Consider the following 12298-nt stretch of genomic DNA (forward strand, 5'->3'; position numbering starts at 1 on the left):
TCCCCTCCTCTGATTTCTCCTTCCAATCTGTGAAATCTGACCAGCACATGGTCTGCGATTCCCGCACATTTGGACTAATGTGTACGGACACTTCTAGTTTCAGTGAATCTTAGTTATATCCATCCCGGGGGGGATCGGTCATTGTGATTGTATCATTGAGTTGATTGATCTGATCCCTCTGACATCTGCACAATCCGCCTACATTTTTCCAATATATAAATACATTTAATAAAGAAATTACTTTTTGTCCCCCCAATATGTAAAATATCATTTTGGGTGATTTAGCGGTTCTGTGATGACTGAATCCTGCACAATATTACATCCTGATGTGACTGCAGGCAGATGCTTCATCATACGCTGCAGATTATCAATTTATTCCAAAATTATTATATAACGTGAGATAAAATGTCAGAAATTCTGTTATTTCGGGTACAGAATGTCCATCGCCTCTGCAGACATCTATGGCATGAGAACACACCCCCACAACTACTCCACCCAGCATCCGTGACAGCCACCTCACCCCTGGCCGACCCCCAGTATTCTTACATAAGACCCCCCTATTATCTGCACTATTCGTATTAGTAGTCACTGCCTGTGCGACTGCTATCACCAAGGAGAAGTTTTTACAGTGCAGGACGTGATGCTACACAGCACCGGCAGCGCAGCGCTGAAATCTTCCCTTGTAAATTCACACGCACATGGCAACAAGACTTGTATTCCATTTAAAAAAAATGGCTGCCGCAACCGCCCCCTCCTCCGCCCGTGACGTCAACCCCCGCCGCAGCCAATCAGGAGAGGGATTCGGAACTCCTCAATGACAGATGTGCGGCGGGGTGCGCGTGCGCGCTGGCCCCCTCCCCCCTGGACGCCCCGCCCACCCCCTCTGCTCAGTCTCCCTCGCCCAGTGCTGTGAGCGGCTCCTGTCTGCTGTGCTGTCTCTGTGTGTGTGAGCGCGCGACAGGCGGCGGCGAGGAAGGAAGGAAGAAAGACGGAGCGGAGGGACACAGGAGGAAGAGACAGAGAAATGAGAGCAAGCTCCGGCGCTTCCGACTCCAGGCAGTCCCCGGGCACCCTGTGTGTGTGAGCGCCGCGCCGGCTCCTCGTTGCACGGACTCAGTCTCCGCTTGTGGCTCGCAGCAGCAGCATGAGCGCGGAGGGATACCAGTACCGGGCCATGTTCCCCTACAAGAAGGAGCGGGAGGAGGACATGGAGCTGCGGCTGGGGGACGTCCTGACGGTCAGCCGGGGCTCCCTGGTGGCGCTGGGCTGCGGGGAGGGCGCCGAGGCCAGACCCGAGCTCATCGGATGGCTTAACGGCTTCAACGAGAACACCGGGGAGAGGGGCGACTTCCCCGGCACCTACGTGGAGTATTTGGGGCGGAAGAAGATCAGCCCTCCCACACCCAAACCCCGACCACCCAGACCCCTGCCCGTGGCCCCCGGGGCAGCCCGAGGAGAGGCGGGGGCAGAGGCGCAGGGTGAGTACTGCCACGTCCTGTTCACACTCTGCGGTTTTCCTGTTTTATTGATACCAGAATGTAGACAGAAAATGCAATTGATTAAAGTCCAATCTTAACTCTTTGCTGACGAGATTGCCCCCAGACTTGTCATCTGTCCCCCTGCTGTGTCCATACATGCAAGTAGTCGCCTGTTAACCCTTATAGTGCTGGCTGCATCCAACCTGCTCATCTGCCCCTAGAGGTGCACTGTTAACCCTTACACTGCCCATCTGCCCTGTCCATAGTTGCAGAGAAGTGCATCATTAACCCCTTATGTTGCTAATCTGCAGTGGTCACATGTCTAAGTGCACAAGGTAGTGAGCAGTTAACCCTTCTCACCAGCCTGCACCCATCCTGCTCATCTGCCCTGATGCGTGTACTGTTAACCCTTACGCTGCTCATCTGTCCTATCTTCCATCGGTCCTGTTTGCACTTGCAAGGAAGTGCATCATTAACCCCTTCTATTTCTAATCTACACTAGGCATCTAAGTAGTGAACAGTTAACCCTTATATCACTAGTCTGCAATCTGACTGCTCATGTGGGCACAGCTAACCCTTGTATGACCAATTTTCAGTGGTCTCCCTTATATCGCTAATCTGTGCCCCCTACTACTTATCAGCCCTGAGAAGTGCACTTTTAACCCTTGTCATGCTCACTTACACTTGTCATCTGATGCCCTGGTAGTTGGGTTTGTAATGACCTGAGGATGAAGTGATGGTAGAAGTCTCTGAAGTGGGTGACAGATTTGTTGGACTTGGCTACAAAGTTTCCCTGCAGCATGTGGTGGGGAGATAAGTGTGAAGAAGATGTGCAGATGGTGGTCCAGGCATAGCTAGATGTCATCTGTGTGTCTGTGCATGCTGGGGCTTGTGGGTCCTTTGCATTAGTTTTCATATTTGGGGTGGGATTGATGTCCCCTGTGGCCTGCCTGGTGGGTGATCTGCCTCCAGGTTGGTACAATATGTATCACCCATTTAGTGAGTGTTTACAAACAAGGTGGAATGTTCCTGTATCCATTGCACAGTGTCCCCTGCTCCCATTACAGGGGCCGCTGCTAATAGCCTTGACATGTGACCCCTGCAGGACCGGGCTCTGTGCATTCACCATTGTCCCCCCCCCATCCTGTAATGTGCTTCTTCTATCGCTTTATCTGGGTCATTAGGGCCCGGCTGTGTCCCTGCATTCATTGTTCTCCACATTCTTGAACCCAAGTGGACTGTGAAGCTTTGGAATTTGCTGCTGGTGCACAAAGAAGCCCGGTTCCTGTCGCCGACTATTGATTTCTTCTTCCTCTTTCCTGTGCTGCGTGTAGATCTGCAGCTTTGTGCCGAGGACAATAGACCAGGACTGTCCCTGTGGCACACTGGGTCTGCAGCTGCTGCTGCTTTCATGGGCTCGCTTTATGGCAATGTCATAAAGTGTTAGCGCCTTGTGCAGAATCGGTGACCAGACTTTGCATGCAGCATAAGAGAGGAGAACTTGATTCCTCCTGCCTGGGGGTCCATAAGAGGGGCTTTAGAGTCTTGCACAAGGCTCTGCGAAAAAATACTAAACATAGCGTCCATGTGTTTACATAATAATCAAGTTTCCAATTCCACATTAAAGTATCCGATGTTTGTTTGCGGGAATGATAAATATTAGGGAATTCCTTTCTAACTTTAGCTTCTTCATTATCGGAGGGGATATCACAGAGTCTCCGTCCTATCCGTATGTAGTTTGTCACATTGTAATTGGGTTTTATTTACTGAATTGCTGCTTGTATCTAGTTCTTGGTATTGGTTGTATGGATTTTTACGTTGTCTTATTTTTTAATTTTTTTTTTTTGGTCCCCCTGCAGCCTAATATTATAAATTTTTGCTGATTCTGTGCTGTCTATTAGTGCAGGGCTTCGTCACTTGGTTTATTTTGGGGTTTTTTTAATATATCGCTATTCTTCCTTGTATTTATTTCTGAATATTTTGTAGAATTTCCAAGCAGTAAATGAAGACAGTGAAGTTGCTTTTTGGGTTGCAGGCGCCATCTACTGGCCCCGAGTAGCATGGTAGAGTCTGCAGAGACATATGCAAGATCATGTTCAAGTTACATTGTATCAAATCATATTATTGCGTATTATTGCTCTTTCCAACATTGGTCTAGATTGTATCGAGCAACGTTTTTGGAATACGAGAGGTAGTTTATTGTTAAATTTGATTCTTTTTATCATTGTTAATTTTAAAAAATAATACAGATTTTTGAAAATAAAAATTAAAGCTGTTTCTTGGATCTATCTGTAATAATTGTACATTTAGCACAGTGTGCCCCTGGTTTGATATGAAGGTGAATTAAAGAGAGTCTGTCGTGCAAATTAACCCACCCAAAATAAATGCTTCAGTAAAAACTATAAGCATTGCCTTTCTCCCTAAATGGTTCCTTCCCATGGCTGCAATTTTAATGAGTTAGAATTTAATCTTATATGCAACTGATGTGAGTCCAATGACGCCCTGTATATATTCGGTGGTTACTGCACTTCCCAGCCTCTTTGTTCCTGATTGACATGTCTCACTGCTACATAACATGCTGCTATGTGGAACATTTGAGAAAGCTTCATCAATGGCCACTTTATCGTCATGTGACCAGGGTAATATCATCTAAGGTCCTTTTACATTTGCACAGTCTATCCCATGTATGTATCTGATCACATGAAATCACTGCAGCCTCACTAGAGGATGGGGAGAAGTAAAGGTCCATGGAGGCTGCTGTCATTTCATGTGATCAGATACATACATGGGGTAGATGTTGCAAATGTAACTGGTTAAAGGACCTTATATGCCAGGTAATATAAGGGGAGACTATTATAAATAAAAGAAAGGTGTCTGTTAATAGGCCTGCCACTAGCTGTATTTGAGAGGTCCGGTTTAAGCGTCTATACACTTGTATGTAAGCATGAATCAGGGCTCTATACAAAGCTGCTCCATGGCTGTGTGCATGATGCCTCATTCTGCAAAGGAAGCCTCCATCCTTTATGATCTTCCTCCAGTGTTGGAGTCACAGCTGTGCCTGGCCCTTAGTGGTGCAGTAATGATACATAAATGTATTGGGATAACTGGGCCGGGCAGTTCAGTTGGGATCTAAGTGGGAGCACATTGCTCCTGACGGTAAAGCAATTTGACTGTATCGAGTCGTGTTGATTTATGTCCCAGTTTTATAATGGATCACATGTGACTCCCCCTCGCAAATTCCCAAGTGTGATGATCCATAGCAGTCGAGCCATAAGCTTTCTGCACTATTTGGCAACGACGCCCGTCTTAAGGTCTTGTGGCCCGGTTTACTCCTCGGTAACAGAGTCATCAATTGGATAGTAATGAAGCAAAGTGATGCCCCCCCTTAAAAACCTATTACATCCTCTGCCAAATTTCTGATGAAACCTTCCCAGGCCCCTAATGAGCATGAGGGCTAATTGGACAGGCGTTTAATTGCCTTCTTTGTCCATGATCCATATGCTTCCTGCATACATTAATCAAGATGTTCTTGTGTACAGGTTGTTCTGTACTTGTAAGAAGTCACCCAGGAAATATTTTCTCTTGACCAGTAGTAATTGTTCAGAACAGGTTACAGCAATATCTGATCCAGACTGTCCTTGTTCCCTCTGATGTGCTGTCGCCGATGGCCCGCTCCCCCCTCCTCCCCCCCCAGGCTCTGATTGGCTGGTGACCCGCTTCCCCCCTGGCCTCTGATTGGCTGCTGGTCCGCTTCCCACCAGTAGAGAGGATCCAGCATGTACCTCCCAGCACTGGAGGGTAGTGGGGGATCGTTGAGCAGCGCATTGCTATATTTTGGAATTGAGCATATCCCATACTGAGTTTGGCAGACCAGTAAAGGCCTGCATCCCTCACCTGTATCTCCCATCACCTGATGCGGTGTGATTTGTGACACTTAATCTCCAGTAATCCCGGCACAGACTATGATCTCATACTTGGCACAGTGGTAATGTCTTGTGCTGAGATGTTTGGTTAGGCTAATGACTTGATCCTTGGAAGATCATGGGAGACTTTAAGTCAACAAATGTCGGAGGAGCGCTGGTTGCATCATGTGCTCTGGCTGTTGGCACCATGGCCGACACTGGATTTGGCCCCTTTGGCACTTGTCCTGTCTTTTGGTCTGTTCCCTGAAATGTTACTTTCTGAGTTTTTTTTGTTGTTTTTTTGTTTTTCTTCCCACAAATTTTATTAATTCACGAATGTTAACTAAAGAGAAATATTGGAGCTGCTGGCTGAAGATGTGAGGAGGAGTTAATGTGTGTCCTGGACCTTGTAGCTGTGGGGTCAGGACTAGATCTGATGTCTATAGGTGATCAGTGAAAGCATGACATGTAAAGTTGTAATGTACACAGTAGATGTATATCTACCAGGCCTGTCGGCTATCTAACCTGCATGCTACCTACCTCCTGACACCCTTCTTGAGAAGGATTGTGCAGCTGGTTTTTAACACCACCCCTCACCCACTGTCATTTTATCTCCATTTGAGCACCTGCACCCTCAGTCCAAAGGTGTGTGAATTGTTTGATAATGTGTATAAGAAGATTTGCTACTCTTCTTACCCCTACTATCCACAGTACAGGCTGTCCCCTACTTAAGGACACCCGACTTACAGACGACCCATAGTTACAGACGGACCCCTCTGCCCACTGTGATCTCTGGTGAAGCTCTCTGGAGGCTTTATTATAGTCCCAGTCTGCAATAATCACCTCTAAGGTGTCTGTAATGAAGTTTTATTGATAATCCTTGGTCCCATTACAGCAAAAAATTTTGAAACTCCAATTGTCACTGGGGCAAAAAAAAAAATTGTCTGAATCTACAATGATAAAATATACAGTTTCGACTTGCATACAAATTCAACTTGAGGAACAAACCTAAGGACCCTATCTTGTACGTAACCCGGGGACTGCCTGTATTCACCTTTATGTATACTCAGCAAGTTATTACATCCATGCAGTCATTACATGGGAAGCTGACGGGCATGATGTGGCCTGCGGAGGAGATGGAGCCATTAACCTTGTGCTAAGTTAAGACAGAGTGCCTTGGATTTTTCTATAGATGGTCACACTGAGCACTGCCCATTCATACACTTGTGGCACCAGAAGTCTCAGCAATGTCCATGTCAGTCAATATAGAAGTTAAATGAGTGACAATGGTGGAATCGAGGCCCCTCCTCCCTTTAACCAGTAAAGTTGGGAATATCGGGGAAGCTCCAGTCACTGTTGTACTGTTCAGGTCGTAGAATGTGCAACTCCTGCATCAGAATGCAACTATGACTTGTCACATGAATCGCTTTGCTAACATCATCCGGCACAGTGACCCTTAATGTCTAGTGCCCGGGTGTTAGACTGAAGACGACCTCTTGGTGTAAAGTTTTATTAGAAGTCTATTATCTGCATATCATCTAGCAGTGATGCATCCCCCCTATTGTTGTATGGGCAGGACTATGTAGAGGATAACCCTTCTCCCCCTGCCTTGCTCAGGGCTGAGCCTTCACATTGTGCTGCAGAGTCGCAGGGTTAATCCGCAGGCTGCACAGTAATGTGACGCCAGCGAGAGCCTGTCTGAGCCGGCACAGTCCTGTTTATACAGTCAGGAAATCGATGGAGGGGCGGCTGGGAGGATAATACAAGGCGGCTTTAATCTGGAAACTTTTCTAGTTTTTAGTAATAACTGCATTTTTCTAACTTGGTTATTGAAGTGTTTGTAAGAACTTGCAGGAAGTTGTTCACACCACTGTGAGTGTTGCCTGGCTTTGCTGATGGTTATTCTTAGTTATTGTAAAGATTGGATGTTACTAGCCATGTATGGATAAGGCTAAATGCACAGAAGCGTGGTCTATAAGACACTAGTTTCCATGGCCCTATGCACATGACCATGCGGAGTCTGTAGAAAACTCAGATCCGATCCCATACTGTGTTTGTGTATCGGGCCTCCCCTTAAGTCTATGGGAATGTAAAAAAAATACGGATACCTCACAGGTGTCATCCATGTAGCCCCCGTATTTGTGGATGATTTGTGGGGCAACACAAATCGTTAGGACAAGCTAATGGCGTCATTTCCCAACCTTCCGTTTTTTTTCTTTCTGGATCCGTGGTCCATTTTCGCGGCCCGCATGGCTACTGTGTATAATCCGTTGTTGGGAAAAAGTGTTCTGTGTATATTTTGGGGACGCACAGCTCTGCAACGGATTATGCACCAAAGACAGGAACTGCAGGAGTGGATCATGGATGTTTGTGAGGAGGTAACCTTATCCTTCCATCAAACTATCCACCACTTAGAATCCCATTACCAAAGAGAAAAACTGGTGATGAGTTCATTGTATCTTCACAAAGGACCTTTTAAGGGTCTTTAGTTTTGTTTGACCCAAAGGTCCCCAGCCCAGTTTTCCTCGGCTCCAATATCAGAAGTATCTATAATGTCATGACCTCTGACTATGTTGCTAATAAAATACACTGGGAAAAAAAAAATCCTTTTGATTCTGGCAGGGCTTTGTTCACATTGGCAGCCGTCATGGCCGTGCAGTATCTGATAGGTCTCGTAAAGCGGCAGCCATGAACCTAATCCACATGCCAGAATAGGCGTGTATTATAGCCACTATAAATACAGCGATATTGACCAAAGTCTTAACCCCGGAGCAGTGAGACATGTTTGGAGGAGAATGTAGTGTGAAAGTGATCCCACCCCAGGACCTTCATCGGTGTATTATTATACTGTAGTGGGTGACCTGAGATGCCTAGCGCATGCCTTAGCAGAGCCTTGTGTCATCCCGTGAGAAATTACAAGTTGGTTACTATGTGTGGAAAGTGTTGACCTTCTACACGTTACACATTGCAGACCCAAAGCCGCTTCATCTGGCTGCACAGCGCTACTTTATAAATAAAGCGGGTATTGTTCTGGGTGCACACGGGTCCACGGGGATTTGGGTTTTGCTAAATCCTGGTCATTGTGTCCATCAAGCGGCTGGGATCCTGAAGGCTCTGCCTTCTCGGACTTGTTCCGAACGACATTGAAAAGTTCTCAGAATGTAATTCAGTTGACACATCCTCTTTCCGGACGTTATGTATGGCGGCACCGTGACCGGTGGAGAATCATTGACAGTCCCCGGCTGGAAAACACATCTGCCCTGTGTTGGTTCTGCAGCAGGAATGTTCCGACCACAATCCTGATTCTCCAGTCTCTGGTGCAGTGACTTCTCTATTGACCTCCGTGTAAAACCAAACCAGATGTCCGCAGTGTACAGGTGGTCAGGGAATCCATCTCGTGCTCCGGTTTTGGCCGGAATCCATTGACTACTTCTATAGGATTTGTTGAGTCATTTCTTCTCGGGAATGGCCCTGACTCTTTATGGCACGTGTAAATTATAGGCTTTATGGTGGGGAGAGTCCTGTATAATGTGAGAAAGTGCTGACGCGGGTCTGTAATTGATGCGTGACATCTTATCTAGCTTTGCCCGCATGACTTGTCTGCTCCAGTTTGTCCGGATCCAGTCCTGTGCATCTGATCAGCATTTGTTTATAAGAGAATGGAATCCGTGACCTGAAGAACGCCTCTATAGCTTGCCTCTGAATGCATACGTGCTATGTAGTCATCCACTTTACAGAAGAGGTATATACTTTGATCTGTACGACCCATCACAGGCAATGCCACATTGAGTGAATCCACTGTGGACCATCCTGTGGCACTGTCTGTCTCTTCTTGGACCATATCCGCCTCTTCTTGGGACAAATATCTCCATAATTGACGTATAATACAATTTCTTCAATTGAGTGAGCGAACATCGTAGGCCCATAGCGGGTGCCCAAAACCACAGATCCTAGAAGCCAAGTTAAGTGCCAGTTCCTCTATGTCACCGCAGAGTTGAGTGACTCCACAAAGGAAATCTACCATCAAGATACACTAAACCAGGGACATTACTCATAGACCAAGGCCCTGGGAGGCATTACCAGAGCCCCTCCATGCTGTAGCTTCACAGGCTGTTAAGGGAGCAGTAGCTCTTCCACCCTCCCACTGTGTAAGATAATTGCAGGCAGAGGGGGAGGTTGAGACAGTGTAACTACCTGTGTCACTACAGCAGGGAGGGGCTTTAACTCCCACAGAGCCCTACAGGCTCACTAGCATAATTTTAAAAGTTGATGTTAGAAGCAAGGAGGCTATGGGTAACAAATATAAGGAGATTACCACAATCACTGTGCCTGGATTATGATTGCATATTTCCTTTAAAGGGCATCTACCACCATGATGAAAGACTGTAGGCAATTGAACCTGAGGGGTTCCAGGCTCCATTAATGCATATTGAACCTGCAGCCCCTTAGGCTCATTTGCATACAGGGCTTCATCCTGGTGATAGATGCCCTTTGAAGTGAGATGAGGTTTTTGACAAGTAAAGTGAAGGACCATTACAGGCCCATAATAGTCCAGGTGCCCAAAATCACCCATTCTAGAAGCCAAGTCCTGTGCCATTTCCTCTATTGTTCCACTGTGTAAGTGACTCCTTAAAGGGATTATCAAGTATGGACTTATTTTTTTATTTATTGTTATTTATTTATTTTCGCCCTGAAGTGTTCATTTGATGTGTACAATTACTTAAATACAGACTTGTCTGCCCCCCCCCCCTCCTGAATGTTCTCCTGTTGTAGTATAAGTTACAAGTGAAGCCTTGTACCCGTGATTCCCTCTCCTCCCGCCTCATTGTGATCTCCATGAAAATGACAGAAGGGAACATTCAATTACAGCCATTTATTCTTTGGGTAGGGATGGCCTCATCGTGACTCGGCTCTTTCTGCCTTCTGAAGTTAAATCTGTAATTTTCACAATTTGCTTTGATCGTGTCGCTTACAGGTCTGCGGCGCAGGCTGCGTTTTACGAGTTTATCTTTAAAGTGATTATGTGCATTTATGTAAGGCTTTAGTGCAGGCTGCAAGGTCTGAGGGCAATGCCTTCTCACAAGGCTGGCTACTGCACTCCGAGAAACACAGTGATATATGATGCAAGGAGTCCCTTATTGGGCTGGGATTCCCGGATTCACGTCCATCCTTTAACTCCACATTGGATCCAGCCTGGGGAGCCCATTATACCATCATCTGATGGTTGGCCAGTCTTGCCAATATCGTTGAATTTGGTCCATCGCCCATTGGGTTTTGTCTGGTTAATATGAGTCCTAGCCTGGAGGGTATGAATCCCATGCATATCCTATGCAGGTGACGTGATAGAAGACGATGCTTACTTTGGGGCAGTGACTTTACACGTGAGAGATTTTGTGATGATTGTATGTGATGTGGAATCGGCCATGCGCCATAGCTAAAATAATCGGAGGCCTGATGTGATCTGTACGTGACCGTGATGGGCTCTAAGATTATGTAGATGGAAAATGTTGACCAAACCAGATCCCCACCACAAGGGGCTTCTTCTTATTCTTCTTTCTTGTTGCTTGTGTCCATCACTCATGTTTCTTGCAATTAAAGCGGAGGCCACCAGGAATGTCGTGTCTCCAGTGAGGCTGCACCCCTGGCGTTGTCTGGCGCTGGTCCTTCTCCCCCGGGGATATGTATATTCATGGCCTCTCCTACAATAACCAAGACTTATTTTTTTTTCTTCCTTGTCATAGAAAAAGCACCAGAATTTCTAGTTGTGTCTTCAGTGGTGAATGGCTCGGGGACCTAGTATTACACTAGCCCAGCTGGGCATGCCTGCTCTTGTCAGGGAGAACAGCGCCTATTGTTTGCTCTCGCAGTCGTTTGTATCCGTCACACTTAGCTGGCGGTGTTAGTTTCCCTTTAAGGGTGATAATTGACATCTTGTACCTGGGTAAAGTCCTTTTAGCGGGGGAACGATGAAGGCACAACTACAACTCCTATCATCATTCGTCGTGTATTCCACGGCAATGGGGGCCATCTGCTTAGTCCGATGTGTAAGTCGGGTAATGAAGCGTGTATGAGAGTAGCTGGCTGTGTTGTACATTTGCTTGCCATGTCGCCCCCTTCCCCCTCCATTCGCAGACTTGTACTTTTTTTTTTTTTTAAACTTTTTTACATTCCAAAACCAGATGGCCACAGAGGAACGAGGGGGGGAAAAAAATCTTTCGTTCCTCTGTATGGAGAGACCTGATTTACAGCTCCCATTTGTAAGGTCACGATGAGCCAACGCACTCAGCGGACGCCAGCGCCAGATATCTCCGCGCGCACACCACGTTATACCGCACTAAAAAACTGGATTTTACTCACAAATCCAAACCACCTCCCCCCAGACGTTTATACTTGGCTCGGACAGACTTTGATATTTTGGACGCGATTTAGGTAACGTCCTTAGCAGAAATGAAGTGCGATCTTCCAGAATGCATTGGCCGCGGTCCGGCGGTGTAGACGTCCCCGGCCTTCCAGCTGCTTAGCATTATGATTCAATGTGAATGGGGTTTGATATAGATGTCATGGGCCTAGTGCAATCTGCTGGGATGCACAAAGCCGGTAACAGAATGGGGGGGCACCGTAAACTTTTCTAGTTCTTGGTGAGTCTTTCAGTCACTTTTTGAAGCCGCCCCTGGGTGTCCTTACACAATGAGGCGCTACCAGCAGATCCAGAGAGCCGGCAGCATTGGTTACAGAGGGATAAGGTGTTCTCGCGTAGTCACATGCTTGGGATGTCTGAGATGCTTGACAAGCCTGAAAGGTTAAAAATGGAGGGGTATGCAAATCCTAATTCAGCGCTGAACCTGGATTTCAAAAGGGTTGTCCGACTCCTGTCTACGGACTGTGCGGGGACATTGCCTAATTAAAAGGGGTTTTTGA

The 12298-nt window shown here is 46.7% G+C and overlaps 1 protein-coding gene across 1 annotated transcript in view; it reads left to right on the plus strand.

Annotated features, from left to right (window-relative positions):
• Positions 1-884: 884 nt before the first annotated feature.
• The window catches only part of PIK3R1 (phosphoinositide-3-kinase regulatory subunit 1), a 35185-nt gene continuing 23771 nt past the window's right edge, over positions 885-12298 (plus strand). Inside the window, exon 1 of the mRNA XM_072137442.1 lies at positions 885-1478. Coding sequence (XP_071993543.1) covers positions 1145-1478 — 334 coding nt within the window. The 5' untranslated portion in view covers positions 885-1144. The remainder of the gene's footprint in view (positions 1479-12298) is intronic.

The sequence above is a fragment of the Engystomops pustulosus genome, chromosome 1 (assembly GCF_040894005.1).
Source record: "Engystomops pustulosus chromosome 1, aEngPut4.maternal, whole genome shotgun sequence".
In the NCBI taxonomy this organism is placed as follows: domain Eukaryota; kingdom Metazoa; phylum Chordata; class Amphibia; order Anura; family Leptodactylidae; genus Engystomops; species Engystomops pustulosus.